Source organism: Corvus cornix, chromosome 2 (assembly GCF_000738735.6).
Source record: "Corvus cornix cornix isolate S_Up_H32 chromosome 2, ASM73873v5, whole genome shotgun sequence".
NCBI lineage: Eukaryota > Metazoa > Chordata > Aves > Passeriformes > Corvidae > Corvus > Corvus cornix.
The window spans coordinates 45,461,524-45,477,490 of record NC_046333.1 but is presented as its reverse complement, the minus strand read 5'-3'; the positions used below and the strand labels follow the sequence as shown (position 1 = coordinate 45,477,490).

Genomic DNA, 15,967 nt, shown 5'->3' with positions numbered 1-15,967 from the left:
AGGGTCAAGGTCAAAAGGAAGAGCTAGGTATAAATGCAGACAGAGCCAGACGGCTTTTAATTAAACAATAGTTGTTACGAGACATTTAGTACTTCAGAAAGGTTTATCCACCTGTTCCAATTTACCCAAGTGCTCACAATCCATGATGAATGCCAAAGCCAAAAAAAATCACTGCCATATGGATGCCTAGTTCCATGTCATACAACTATTGAACATACCAGCCATAAAAATATTAATTTTCTGTCTACCCAAGAAAACTTTGTAACCATTGCTATTATTCTTATTGGAAAAAATTTAATGTGTAACTGTGCCAGCAGGCTGGACAGGTTGTGACAAAGCATATATAGAAAGCAACAAATCTTAAAAATACCAGCAGCCTTTAAAGACCGCACATCCATTATGGTGTTGCACAGAATGACAAAGACTTTCTTGCTACTGAGAGCTCCAGTTTTTCGAAAGCACCATTTATTCTAACTTAGATGTTGAACTAAACTTCTTCCACTCCTGAGTGTAATTTTTGAAGTGTCACTTTTGCAAGGCTTGCAGTAAGAGTTCTAAGAACTTGATACTGAAGTCAATGATGTCTGCAAGTCCCCCAAACTTTTAGAGGACCTTAGTAAACCTGAAGTCTAAAATAGCACAGAGAATTCTAACTCCACATGTTACATCACTGCACCAATGAAACACAACAGAAGTTTCCAGACCGCTTCAAAGTTTCCACAGCCTACTAGGTGTGGAAAAAAGGAGAAGATTATGATGATGTAAAAACAAATCAAAAGCAACAGGTATATCTACTGATGAAGTTGGTACCTTCAGACTTGTGCCTGGATAGATTTGATCTTACAAAGCAAGCTGGCAGACTAAAAGTATAGAAAGACATCTACTGCACAAATACAATAATGCTTATATGATGGCAGACCTTCTCTGCCTGCTGCAGGGGTGGCCCCAGTCCTTCAGTTCAGTAAGCCATTTGATAAAATCTCCTTGTGGTAAAGAGCTATAAGATTTAAACAACTGAAAAGACAGGCAGCTCTGTGCTCATGCAGGCAGGGACAGCAGCTATTTTATACTCCTCAGTATCTCTCTCTCTCATCCTGTGTGGGACAAGGCTGAGATGGAGACTGGCAATACAAACTTCAGCAGCTTGTGCTGGCTCCTTCCTCTCACAACCACCACCACAACTTCTCATAATCCTAATGCCAGTAATGTGGAACAGTCCCAGCCAGAGAGATGTGCTTGAGCTTCTCCACAGATGCATTACTGCAATGTAATCACGTGGGCCTTCAACACACACTGTGAAATTTTGGCAGTATTGTATTTAATGGCCAAATTCCCATTGATTAAAGCAGAGCCAGACTATCACATATAATACTTTTACTTGGTCAGAACACCTCCTCCTCCTCCTGAGGCTTGTAAGAGCCATAAATAAGGTTAAAGCAATATAGTACTCAGTGGTTTTAACAGAAGGCCTCCTCTGTTAAACAACCACCAAAAATAGTTGCTTAAGATGGGTTATACTGGATCATAAATGAGAGAAGGCTGTTGAGGACTTTTTTAAAAAAACATCACTACTTTTATTGGTTGTCAATGTTTTTCTATTAGTCAGTAAATGCATTTGATCTAGGTGAGTTTCCAAAGTAAGCATGATGGGAGGGCTAGTTTGAGATTCAAACTAATTTAAAAAGAAGTCACCTCAAGTTTCCCTTTGGGACATTTACAAAATATGCCATTAATTTGTTGCACCCAATTTGTGTGTATGTACTGGATGGTAATTAGCGTAGAAATGAAACCAATTTTACCATCTTTCTGTTCAACTCAACAAATTACAGTTTTCAACACCTGTCTCTGGCAGTGACAATCATTTTAGTATTTGCCTAATTTCCACAGAGCAGAGGTACACCCCAAGCAAAAGATACATTATAAACATATGCACATGCAAAATAGCCATAGCATGTACTATCATCACTATATGTAAACAGTCATACAAATTCCCCTGCAGAATTAGTAAAAAAAAAGTGTGTTCTAATATAAATCATATTACTGGCTTCAGGTATTGGACATCATTGAAGTTTGCAAGGCACTTTCTATAATAATATTTATTTAAAAAGTTGTTTCTGACTTTGCCAAACTAACTGCTTGTTCTAAAACTTTACATGCTGGCTGTCTGCCCTGAAGCTGGGGTTTTGTTTATTTGTTTGGTTTTTGTTTTGTTTTGTTTTGTTGTTGTTTTCTTTTGTTTGTTTGTTTTTAATTTCAGCCACAGTTCTCCTCCAAGAAGGAGACCACAGAACACTTTACTGGTTTGCCAAAATGGCATTCTGGCAGCCTTTCCTCCAACTTGAGTACCCTGTGCTTTGGAGTGAGAATTAAAAATTTGATGAGAGGTTGTGAGGGAGGAGAAATGAACCCCAGGAAGCCTAAGCTACAAGCCTTTGAGAGGAACATAAAAATAACAATGAGGTTTCCACATATTTAATAGAAGCTTTATGATTTCATAGGCTGAAAACTTCAAAAACTGTGTCTCACTGAGCATACTGTTTTCCCTCATGACTTCCAACAATTACATGTGCATATAATGTCTTCAGAAAAGAAATGATCACGCTTCCTGCAAGCCAGGCCTACAGGTAAACCCAGGGTTACCAGCAACACTTTCATAGCAAATGCTGCTACAGGCTGGGGTGAAGAGCAGAAGGAAGCGTCTCTCCGCAGTCCTGCGATGCCAGACGGATCTCCAAGCCAAATACAGAGGATACAAACTTAACCAGGACACTCCTACAATTCCTTACCTCATCCATTATAAAACCTCCAAACGAAAAAGGATCCCAATGGCGAAAACAGCCTTCACTATTTGACCCCAAACTCATAACAAGACTAGATCCACCCTTTGTATTATGTGGGGCAGGAGTCCCACAGGAAACAAACGTTGTAGCATGTGATCTTGTTGCCAAAGGTCAAACCACATTTCCAACTACAGTGCCATGTTGCACCCGAGCGGCTGTTTTTGCCGCACGTAGTTTTGTGTCTAACTTCTGAATGAATGCAATCCTGTAGACACAACACTGTTACCAAAAGAGAGAAACAATTTTTCAAAAGTACAGTTGCTCTCAGTAGTCCTGTAAACATATATGACAATAATGAATCCCAAATCCCTGAATCACCTGGAATATCAAACAGTTTTCAAAGAAAGCTGAAAGGAGAAGAGATCAACTAGTACGGTTTAATAATTTTGGCATGATGTTACTCATTTGTTGGAATATAGTGTCCAAGTTCTCTGATTATTCACAGAATTGAGCTAATTCAAGCACACAATTTTGATAACCTAATGTGCATATATAAAAGGATCCATCACACAACCAAAACAGGAATGTAGATGCATAATTAATTGATCATTAAGCCTAGAGTTTGAATGTGAGTAGTTCTAACAAAATCAGCATGAGTATTTATAAAGCCAAATATGTACCTGCACTTTGGCAAGACCAATGAGATATGAATGGTTAAGGTAATACATATGCAAATGTATTACTGTCTGCATTTCACAAGAGCTTTTGAAAGGCTTGGGTTTGCAAGATGATCTGATAATCTGTAGAAAACCCAGCAAATTAAAAAATAAGACCACTTAATACAAGTTTTGGTTAATACTGTTTTGTTAATACAAAACTGCACCAAAACAAAAAGGAAATAATCATACAGCAGGTATTTACCAGTATAGAGTTTATTTCTTTTCAAAATAATGGGGCTTGTTTAGATTTAAAATACTTTAGTAATTACCTAAAACAAATGTACTCTTTGTCAGAACTTCTGGTAAGTGCTGATCGTGAGTTCCGAAAATGCGTGACAGAATACAAGAAAATATAAAATTGTAAAATACAGTAACGGAGCTTTACAAGAGGGACACACATTCTATATTATTTGAACTAAGTCTATCAGGTAAACATGCTGTAACAGCTTTCCACTTAGAATGCGTGCCTATAAACTTAAGCTGCAACCTGAATCCCAGGAAAAATTCACTTCTGATCAACTCAAGGCTAGTAGGTTCAAAAAAAAAAAAAAAAAAAAAAAAAATCCATCTCAAAATGTGTTTTGTTTCTTCATTGAACATATATTCCCTTTTTCCATAAGGTATTAATTTAAAATTTTAATAGATCACTATATATGATAAAATTGCAATAAAACATTCTCTTATTATTCATGATTCAACTATGTTTATGGCCATAACATAAGTTATTTCATATGCAGTTGTTTAATAAAAAAAATATTTATTTATTGCATCTAGTGAAAAAAACTTTGATGGTTCTTAAAAAAAAAAACAAAACAAACGACTTGCTGTTGGCTAATTGCCAAAAAATCTCTTCCCCTGTGGCTTGCTTTTTCAAGAATTATAAAGAAACTCTGGAGTTCGTTGTGATCTAGACAGCCAAAGATGATTAGTCTGTATGGGAGCAGGATGCACACAGTACTTGATTAAACCCACAAACTTCTCAAATGAGCTATATGGATAAAAAAAAGTGATTTGTTATTGTGTCCATTTCCAAAGCACAGCTCACAAGCTTTCCTCCTCACGTAAAAACTGGAACACTGCTGAGAAGTCTTTCAGGGCATAGCCTTTGGCACACATCATCCTGTAGATCTGATGTGCCTGGGAGCCCAAAGGAACTGGTGTCTTCGTGTTGGTGGCAGAAATCTGGGCCAAGCCAAGATCCTGTGGGAGGCGAGAACAGAGAGTAAGAGGGCAGAGAGGAAGAATGGAAAGAAAGAGAAAGAGAAAGAGAAAAAGTCAGGGGAGAAACAACAAGGATATGTACAAGCCATGTACATAGAGGCTATTTGGCTTCCACTGAAACAAGATCTCTACTGCCAACAAGGACAATACTCCAGTCTTAAAATTTCAGACCTGAAAGAAGTAGGTTTTGTGTAGTTTTTATTTTTTAAGACAGTAATTCAATGTTATTCAACAGAAAAACCTCAAACTTTGCCAGGCAGACACCACCTTAAGAACAGGAGGAATTTTAAGATTCTAGATCACTATATAACCTGGTAGCAAGACTCAGACTCTTTCTCTTTTTCCTGATTGAGTATGTCATCTCTAGTAAGAAAATCTCCCAGGCTATTTGCTGCAGCATTTCATGTAGACTCTAGGAGTATAATTTAGTTCTTTTGGCAAGAGGAATTCTTTATTACTATAAACAGGTTAAAAATCAAGCAGAAGGAATTTCAAGAACAAGAAAATGGAAGCCACTTAGCAAACATACATTTACTATAATGTAAACAGTTAATAGCAAAATGAGAGGCATAGACCACTTTGTGAAAATAACTGATTAGCTGCCTAATTGGAAGGATGCATCAGAGAATTGCTTAGGGGGCAGTCCTGGGTCTGCTACAACTCAAAATTCTTCTTCACTGACTTTTTCTTTAATGACTTTCTTTAACAGAGGCATATAGAGAATAGTTCCGCTGTGTTTTTAAATACTATATTTGGGTCAACAAAAGGGAGGGAAGGTTCAAAGAGGATAAATTTGAAACATGCCCTCCAAGAGTCCTTGTTCAACTACAGTTCTTATCTGAAATAAATAGGACAGAACCCAAAGGTGAGTACCAAGTACTATGACTAACCATAGTTAGCCAGACATAGTCATCTGCCAGCCAGGCTGAAGGACATCTTGAACTCTAAGCTGAACCAGACATGAAACAACCCAGAGAAGGAAGCACTAACAAGGGCCTGGACATATATAAAAAGATCTCTTGACTACAGTAGGAAAGTAATGCCTGCACTCAAGATTGCCTTTAAGATCATGTTAATGAAATCAATGTCTGGGGTCCATATTTCAAGAAAATTGCAAAAGAACCTCTCAAGTGTTACTAGGAAATGCCTAGATTTCCTGTGCATTCAGAACTATGGTGGTTTATAGAATCTGCTGCGTGATTGATTTTTTCCTGTTTTAGTGGTTTGGGTCAGAAGGGGCCTTAAACATCACCTAGTTCCAAGCCCCTGACCATGGGCAGGGACATCTTCCACTTGACCAGGTTGCTCCAAACTCTATCCAACCTAGCCTTGAACACTTCCAGGGATGGAGCATCCACAACTTCTTTGGGCAACCTCTTCCAGTGCCTCACCACCCTCACAGTAAAGAGTTTCTTCCTAATATCTAATCTAAATCTACCCTTTTTCAGTTTGAAGCTGTTACCTCTTATCCTATCACTACATGTCCTTGCCAGAAGTCCCTCTCCAGGTCTCTTGTAGGTTTCCTATTAGTCTTGGAAGGTGCTATAAGATCTTCCCAGAGCCTTCTCTTCTCCAGGATGAACAACCCCAACTCTCTCAGCCTGTCTTCACAGGAGAGATGACCCAGCCCTCTGACAATCTTCATCACCCTCCTCTGCACTCACTCCAGCAAGTCCATGGCCTTCTTATGTGGGGGCTCCAGAGCAGGACACAGCACTCCATGTGGGGTCTCACAAGAGCAGGGCAGAGGTGGAGAATCACCTTCCTCAACCTGATGGTCATGCTGCTTTTGATGCATCCCAGGATGTGACTGGATTTCTGGGCTACAAGCACACATTGCCAGGTCACACTGAGCTTCTGGTCTTCCCACATCCCCAAGCCTTTTTCCCCAGGGCTGCTCTCAATCCATTCTTTGCCCAGCCTGTATTTGTGCTTGGGATTGCTCCAACCCAAGAGCAGCACCTTGCACTTGGCCTTGTTGAAACTCAGGAGGTTTGCAAGGACCCACCTCTCACACCTGTCAAAGTCTTTGAGTATCTCAACCTTCTCCAAATCCTGGGCAACCAAGTCCTAACCCTATATAAGGCCCTGTACCTATAGAAGCTTTTCTTGTTACCCTTGAAGTATCTGGTCAAGTTTAATTTTATCAGGGCTTTAGCTTTCCTAACCTGATTCCTGTCTGCTTGACAATTTGTCTGTATTCCTTCCAGCCTACCTGTCCTTCCTTCCAACCTCTGTAGGCTTCCTTTTTGTGACTGAATTTGTCCAGGAACTCCTTGTTCATCAGCACTGGCCTCCTGATGGTTTTGCCTGACTTCCTCCTTGTTGGGATGCATTGCTCCTGAGCTTTGAGGAGGTGATCCTTGAATATTAACCTGCTCTCTTGTTCCCCTCTTCCCTCCAGGGCCTTACCATGGTACTGTACCAAGCAGATTCTTGAAGAGGCCAAAGTTGGCTCTCCTGAAGTCCAGGATAGTGAGCTTGCTGTGCAGCCTCCTTGCTGCCCAAAGGATCTCAAACTACATCACTTCATGGTCACTGCAGCCCAGGCTGCTCTTGAGATTCACATTCCCCACCAGCCCCTCCTTGCTGATGTGAACAAGGTCCAACATAACAATCTCTCCTTGTTGGCTCCTCTATCATTTGGAGAAGGAGGTTCTCACCAACACATTCCAAGAATTTCCTAGATTGCTTATGCCCTGCTGTGTTGCCCCTCCAGCTGATACCAGTGTGGTTGAAGTCCCCCATGAGGACCAAGGCTTGTGGATGTGACATGGATCCTGTTTGTCTGTATTTGTCTCATCTGCTCAGTCTTCAGGTCAGATGGCCTGTAGAAGGTCTCCACTATAACGTCACCTGTCCCTGCCCTCCCTTTAATCCTGACCCATAAGATCTCAGTCAGCTCCTCATCCATCCCCAGGCGAAGCTCCATGCACTCCAGCTGGTCACTGACAGAGCCTGAATCCTTCCACTCCAATACCCCAGTCAGAGGAGTCATCCCACCATGTCTCTGTGATGTCAGTAAGATCACAGCCCTGCAGGCATGCACATGCAGCATTTGCACAGGCCACTTAAACTGGGCCCTGAGGAAGCCGACTTACTGGCTGGAATAGCTGTTACTCCTTTGTGCTGCTCTTCAGGTGCTCTCCTGCTGGACCTGCAGTCCTTCTCCAGGCTCTGGACAGTTATTGTTGTGACTAGCATCAAACTGGTAGGAGTGGGATGAATGCAGGTTCCCCCTCCCTCAGTAACTTCAGCTTAAAGCTCTCTTCACTGCAGCTCTGCAAGCCTGTAAACGAAGAGGCTCTTCCCCTACTCTGACAGATGGTCCCCACCTTTGATACAGAAGAACTGAGAGACTGTAGTACTGCTGAGAGCACCTTTGACTTCTCAGGGATGACTTACAAGACAGGTCTTTACTTTCTGTGTGTCTGGATTTGAATTAGCACAAGGAAATTCAAGATCTTACTCTACTCTCTAAATGTCACTTCGATCTGTAAATCGGCTCTATAAAGGTCATTCTGATACAAATCAGAATTATAGTTACTTTTCCTATTACCCTCGAATGACTTCAAGCTCTAGGAAAATGGGAAAAACACACATATCAGATGTCACAGGATCCAAAATAGTTTTCATCTGCATCAGGGCAGATAATTCCTTCTTGTCTAGCAACTCTGTTGAAAGACTGATGAGCTGACAAATCTAGGAACATTTACTTTATCCTTACATACAGTAAGACATTTCATGACATATATAAACCCTCTTTGAGAAATCTGTATCCATATTATTAATTTTATTCAAGAAAGCTTAACTCATGTAATGGAATATAAGAATGACAAAATCATCTAACTCCAAACTAGTGAAAAGTACTTGGTATTAGTAGTGGTGACTGTGATCTATTTCTCTCTGAAGGGACATTCACAGAAACAATCCCTGAAAATTCTGAATGGACTGCTAGCACAAATACAATTTTCATAGATGTCTTGCATTTTGCCAAGGACAGGGTTAATTTTTCACAGTAGCCGTGAGGGGGTGGAGCTTTGCACCATGTGGGCATGGTCAAGACCTCAAGGTTATTTGATACCATCCTATGTCATTGATGGGGTGGGGAAAGGGACTCTCTGGCTTCCTGGGAGAAAGGGGGCTCCTTTCTGGTTGTGGAAAAGTGTGGTGGGTGGGTCTGTTCACCATTGTTTTTCTTTGTCCTGGGCTTGGTGAGAATTTTGCATATAAATCACCCTCTCTTCATACACTTTTGTTATTAGCACTGTCGCTGTTACTGTTTGTGTTCTTTTCTCATGGCTGCTTCCCATAAATTGTTCTTATCTCAACCCATGATCTCTGCTTCTTGTGTCTGTGACTGGAGTGGAAGCAAGCGGCTGGCAGGGGTTTTTTTGTGGGAGTACTAAATTGGGGAATAGCATTCCTAAACCAGGGCAATAAAGTAGCTCTGTTCACTTCAGTAATGAACGTCTGGCTCCAAGATGGCTGAAACATTCAATAACATTTCAATAGTTAAATGGACAAGGACTTCTGAGTGAAGTGCAGGAAGGTTGTTTCGCTTTTTAAAAACTCCATTCTATAAATCAGAGCTTTGACAGAAAAAACCCAAGAAAATGTAAGTAAAGCTTATCTTCAGCTTCAGATCGTGAAGTATTGTGCACCTTTTCACTTGAGGTTGGAGATTCCGCAAGTGAAATAGTACAAAACACCTCTGAAAGAAATTTCCCTTTGCTGACTTACTTGGAAAAGGAAAAATGAGAGCATAGTTTATGGCTTCTCTCATACTCTTTGGAACTGACAACATCTTCCAGATGTCTCAGTGCACTGAATATTCTAACACTTTTCCTCAGCTTGGAACAGGGAAACAAATTCTCTTTCACAATTTGCTTCCACTTTGGAATTACCTGGTTCCTTACATTTATTTTGCAGTTGACGTAAATGAAACTGCCATTTGGAATAAAGCTCAAAGGCTGTCTTGACATGACTCGAGAGGAGTATGATATAAATCTAGCTCTTCTCAGGATCCAAAGTTGACATTTAATTAGCAACTGTGCTGTCAATGAAAGATGAAACTTCTGGCCTGCCAATGCCTTGAACACAAACATGGTGTGGTAAACTAAACTAGATTTTTTAAAATGCAAAATCTTTAGAGTAGGTTCACATTAAGTTGACTAAATTCTATGTTTCAGTATCAAATTTCAAGACCAAAGAGCTTTTTAGAGGTGTCTGGCAAACTTTTCTGACCTAGACACTTAAAATAAGGATCCTCTGGCTACGTTTGAGAGATCCATTGCTGACAAAATATTTTAAGAAAGCCTTTGACTTCCACCATCTCTGATATGTGAGCAAGAACTTGAAGTTCAGTAACTGTCTTTAGTGACTGTTACTGATGCGCTCCTAGATATTTTCACAGTGGAATATTTTCTCCTCAACCTCAGGATTTTACCTACCTCTTTCTCCTTTGGATACATCCTTTTTTATTTCTTAAGTGGCAAAATTGTGCTCTGCATTTCCCTTAAAAAAAGTCTCCATCTCAAACATTCACAAACTGCATAGTATGTCACACACCAGGATGAAACAGATAGTAGCAAACATCTTTCCGCAAACTAAAAAGCAGTGTCTTAGAAGGGGTCACCACTGTACCAAAGAATAGCCTGAAGATGATCAGCTGTCTTGGCTACTTATTCAAGAAATCTTCCATCTATATAGAGTAACATAGCATAGTTCAACAGGCATGGGAGAGATTTAATGTCTTTCCTTCATACTGAAGATTCTAGCCTAAAGAAGGCAGTCTTCAGGACTGTCAGGAGAGGCAAGTCAGAAGAGGTGAACAGCAATTACAAATCTCTCTGAGGAACTCTCTCTTGGTTATCATTGATGCTTTATAACCAAAAGTTGGCAGTTTCAACAGGCACAAGGCAGGGTGCTATTCCTCCAATTAAAGGAAGATCTTCCAGGGCAGTTTCCAGGGGAGATGAAGGTCCCTCTCAGAAGGAAAGATCAAAGGAAAAAACCAACCCTTTAGAAAGACACTTAAAAGTGAGGGAAGAAAATGTGTACCCCTATCACACTTATACTATGAGGTTATTCTGGACAAGATTAAGAACTATAAATCATGAGAATAGAGATTGCAGCGTGAAACATGGCCCAACAGGCAGAACAGATTCTGAAAACAGCACACAAGATGGAAACAAGCTTTGAGGCAGGGCCACGATCAGGTTGCTTATCTCTAATCAATAGCCCTGGCAAACTCTAAGCAATAACCTATCATGTTTTATAAATCTGTAATTTAAACAACAATTTATTGTCCCTGATGTTCAATGACACAAACACAATGTAAAAACTGCTACTTTTCAATATTTTAACACATCCCTCAAAGAAATTAAAGTTCCTGGTCATTGGTCCATAAACATAAAATGTAGCAGCTGTTGAGGGGTTTTGAGCCATGCGGCATTCGCAAAGTATTTTGGTGCCACCACATGCAAAATACTCTGGACCCACTCTGAAGAGAATTTGGCTAATTTCATTGAGTGTGCAAATGCACCAATTGCCCTAAACCAACTGCAAAATGAAATGAACAGTATTAGTAAGCAGCTATTATATACAGGAGCTCCAGCACTGTGGAGATTTGCATGGTAACATCTGAGTTTGTTCACCAGCTTTGAGAATGCTGTTTTAGTTTTAAATGCTACATTTCCACTGTACATGGAAGAGCTGAAAGTGGACAGAATGCCTAACCAGTTGGGAGCACTCAAAAAACTGGTATGCATAACACCTATCCTGTATGAACTCAAATGCCTCCCTCAGGATAGTATCTCCATGAAATGGATATTCAGTGTGAAATTATCTCCTGCACTTAGATGAGACATCTCTCCCAGAGCTAGTTTTATAATTTGCCTTAGGCAATCATTGTGCTCAGGGCAGAAGTAGTTCAAGAGTCAGAGTTCCATATCTCCTTCCTCCAACTGTGTGTCCTATCGGTGGGATGCAGAGCCCTGACCTCCTTGCCTACTTTCCTGTGGCCTCCAAGAGCTTTGCTCTCCTGACCACAGAGTGACTCAGGCCAGTGCTTTTCCTGGAAAAGCCAAGAACATGGCAGTAAGTGCATTCTCCTGGGACAGGGTAACAGTAGGTTTTCAACTTCCTAATACTGAGAAGGACCTAAACCCCCGATCTCCCACTTTGTGGACAAGCAATTTGGATTACTACATAATTACTCATGAGAAGCCCTTATTCTATCACCAGCTAAGACAATTCAGGAGAGCTCATAGAATGGTGCAGAAACCTGCAGGAGATCAGCCTGTGGTGTGGGTTGCTTTCTGCATTCCAGATGGCCTTAGGCAGAAGGACAAGCACACAAGCAACTAGCTTAGCAAGGAGGGGGTTGCTAGAGAGCATGTCCAGTAGCACAGTTAAAGGTATCTGGAAGAGAGTGGGCCTAAAATCTGAGATGCTTATGCCACTATCAGCACCTAATTAAGGCACCTGGATTTCCCTGAATTCTCTCTTGAACTTAGGCTCCTAAATTCTAGAGCAGTCATGCAAGAGGCACCTAAATGGCTTGCTGAATGCTCACAATAGACGCAAGTCCATTGGGATTCCTTTATTAAGGCAGAACTCAAAAAGACCATGCATATAATCTCATTGAGTGGCTCAGCAGTAATAGTGGCTAGAAAGAAGCTGAAGACCAAGGAAAAGCCCCCTGAACAACTCATTAATTCAGAGCTACAGGGGGAGCTCAGTTCCCCTCTATTCATGCCTATATATTATCCTGTAATCACAAATTTTCACTGAGAAGACCGTTTGCTAGAAGCCCAGAGAGAAGCAACTGCACATACTTGACATGCAAGTGTTATGTACCTTAGCCATGAGTGTTGTTCCAAAGCCACCTTGATAATTGTTAGCTGATGGTACTCCTTCCATCACTCCAGGAACGGGGTTGTATGTATCGCTTGACCAACAGCGACCTGAGCTCATATTTAGGATTTTGGCCAGCAGCTTTGGGTCAAGGCCTAATCTGTCAAAGGTCAAAGAAGAGAAGTGTTAATGTCAAAATGCACAAGACATGGGTGACTTGTTTTATATCTTAGGACCCTACCATCATTCCTCTCCCTTTATTATAAGTCATGAAAAATGACAGAGTATTGATATTGGGGGCAGGGATGCTGTATCTTAAATTAAAGAGCATCAATCCACCATTTAAGCAGTAGGTTTTCAGATCTTTTTTCCTTTTGCACTAAGCAAATCCTCTCCACCTAGCAATTTTAAAAGCACAAGCAAAATAAAGGTCCTCTGAGAACACCAGTTACCTTGTATTTCAATTACTAAGAGGCATTCTCTGTTCTGCTATCTACTAGGCCACATACTTGTTCTTCATATCAAAATCGTATTCTCTGAACAAAGCAAAAAATTCACAAGCAAGTGTGGCAATGTGAAAGTTGTTGTGTGGTGCATTTATATGGGAACATTAGTGCATTTCTGAAGTAAACAAGATAACACGATTCTGCTCTAATAATGTGAAAAATGCTGCTCTTCTCAAAAAAACCCACTACTGTTGTATACATCCGTGAATTCTTGTCTTTGCTATTATTAAATCTTCATTATATGCTCCTGCTTATGAGGCAAGTCTGCATTTCACTGTGACATACGTTATCTATTTGCAAACATATATTATAGTTCTGGGTCAGCTGCTGATAAGGTTACTGATCCTGATAAAACAAAGCTTGTCCAAGTAGAAACGTCATTTGTTCTACCATGGAGATGATGGCATAAACTGCTGCTCAGTGCAGACCCTGAAAATTCTTCAATATTATAAGAAATTAACCCTCTTATGAATTCAGATTTATGCTGCTAATAAGTTGTAAGTGTAATTTTACATCAATTGCATTAATACCAAGGACAACCAGCAGCAGTTTATCTGGCACTGTACAGATATTCAGCCACACTCAGGAAAAAAGAGAAAGCAAGGGAACTACCTCCAGTAACAATTCAAGATGAGAAAAGGACATTTTAAAAGGTATATATCACAACTTTCTACAAAGTTTATTTAAATAGATTTCAATGCTCTTTATGTTAGTTCTCACATCACAGACTTTTAGAGATCTTCATAGCCTAACACTGCTTTCAGGCACTATAGCACTCAAGGTTTTAATTTGTAGATGAGAAAAGCTCATTACCAATGGAACAGTTGCTAAAATGCATGTCTATCTATTCCAGTAGGCATTTTGGATTTGAAAAACTATGTTTAAGACAGTAGGCCCTACAACATGGCTCCTACTCCCACACTGTCACTGTGTCCTGCAAGTCTGCCTTCCTAATGCAAAGCAAGAACATTTCCTGTATCTCAGATATTTTTTAGCAGTACTGCTGTGCACTCTTATTTATGATTAGCTGCAGCAGCCCCTGGAATTCAGTAGAAAGTCTCCGCTGGCCTAAATGGGATCAAGCATTATGCTCCTCCCCATTTTTTTTCCAATCCTCTGATTCAACTGAATGCTTATAATGACCATGTATTTAAAAATATAAACTGTACTTTTCAGCACCAGTATGTTTTCACCATATTTGAATTGTATTTTTATTGTGCATAGTGCATTAAAATCTTCACCATAAAAGTCTTCATCAAGAGCCACTCCGAATAACGGCTTTAATTGTTGTAATAAAAAAAACCCGCACTGGGAGCATTCAAAGCCTGAGCTTTCAAATACACAGAGATTTGGGTTTTTTTCCCAAACAAATCTCTTGACTTGTCTGTTTCCTTATTATTACATCCAGGTCAATATTTTTACCAATGTAGTGCCTGCTTTTGCCATATCCAGCTGCATGTAGAGGCCTGCAATTACAGCTGTGAGTATACTGCAAGACATAGAACTTATTATTTTAAAACACATATAACCCTCCCAAAGAATGCTCTTCTTACAGTGTTCCAAACACCTCTCTGTGAAAGTCTACTTTAAAAGATATGCATGTACTATACAGATATGTAAAATACTGTCTTGCACAAGGTCTGACATATTTTTGCTCCTGGAAAAGAAAAAGGAAGATAGTGTCAGTTTGTATCCCTGCTTCTTCAAAATTCACTGCTCTTAAACACCATGCAGCTTCTCTTCAGGAGACCTGGACCTATTTTTTTTCTCCTTTGCAGCAAGTGTATCATTAATAAGAGCAAGTTAGAAGTGCTTTGCATTTCATCTTTCTGAAGATTCATCCACTGGTGCATATATAACTGACAGTTAAAATTAGACATATATTAAAATCAGTTACTGAAGAAGTCCTCTGTCTTCCACTGTGCCCAAAGCTTGTAATGGTCTGAAACCAGCCAGAATATAAAGTAATTGTCATTCAGCAAGAGTCTATCCTAGAAAGTCATGCTTCAGTGGAGAAGACTGAGTTTCCATTTGAAATCAACAAATTAATCCAAGACAGGTATCTGAAAGGGCAAGTTTAATAGGAAGCAGCTACTGGGCTCTCAACCATGATAAAATGTTATTGCTGTTTCCCTGTAAATTGGCTGGGAACATACGATACTCTCTGCATAAGAGCTCCATTGCTGTTCAGGAGATATACTGCTCAAGCTATCAAAATGATGACAGTCTGCCAGTCCCCATAACAACTTGCCATTGGACGTGGCAAGAGCTTGTGCCTGTGCGTGTGAATTTACAATTACCAAAATGTTCTTCTCCCTTATAAGCAGAAAAGAAGCCCATGTATTAACTGTACTTAGAACAAAAACAATTGCTCCCTCAAATCAATGCTTCTTCAATAACATTCCTAATGAACAGCAGAAACTAAGCAATAGATACACATACCAAAAAAAAAAAAAGGTTAAAATAGAATCCCTTCACACCACTGCTCAAAACTCAAGTTTTGCTGAGCTCTGATAAAGCCTCAGACTGAATTTTTCACACACTCCTCCAAAAGTTCAGTGTGGAAGAGACAGAAAAATTAAAATAGTGTCTCACAAGAAAGATACATCCTGGTCTCATTTTAAGGTGGAACAGCTGAAGTAGCTGAACTCTTGAGAGTTTCCCATCTCAAGGTGCTTTGGGTAAACACTATATAAAAGTACAAATATTCAAGCAGAACTTTACAGCCCTTCTACCACAGTTAAAAATGACTTTGCCATTGGTGTTTTAAACAAGGTAAGTGCTCTCCAGTGCCATTATTAACCTTCATGAGACTTAGCTATAGCCCTGTGCCAAGGACAGCAGAACTACAGTTCCTTGGAGTCCATTTTCAAGGTACTCT

The 15,967-nt window shown here is 40.0% G+C and overlaps 1 protein-coding gene across 1 annotated transcript in view; it reads right to left on the bottom strand.

The window, feature by feature from the left end:
• Nucleotides 1-3,693: 3,693 nt before the first annotated feature.
• The window catches only part of HIBADH (3-hydroxyisobutyrate dehydrogenase), an 85,641-nt gene continuing 73,367 nt past the window's right edge, over nucleotides 3,694-15,967 (bottom strand). The window contains exons 7-8 of the mRNA XM_010399001.3: nucleotides 12,584-12,740; nucleotides 3,694-4,699 (exon numbers count right to left, since the gene is read on the bottom strand). Coding sequence (XP_010397303.1) covers nucleotides 4,541-4,699; nucleotides 12,584-12,740 — 316 coding nt within the window. The 3' untranslated portion in view covers nucleotides 3,694-4,540. The remainder of the gene's footprint in view (nucleotides 4,700-12,583; nucleotides 12,741-15,967) is intronic.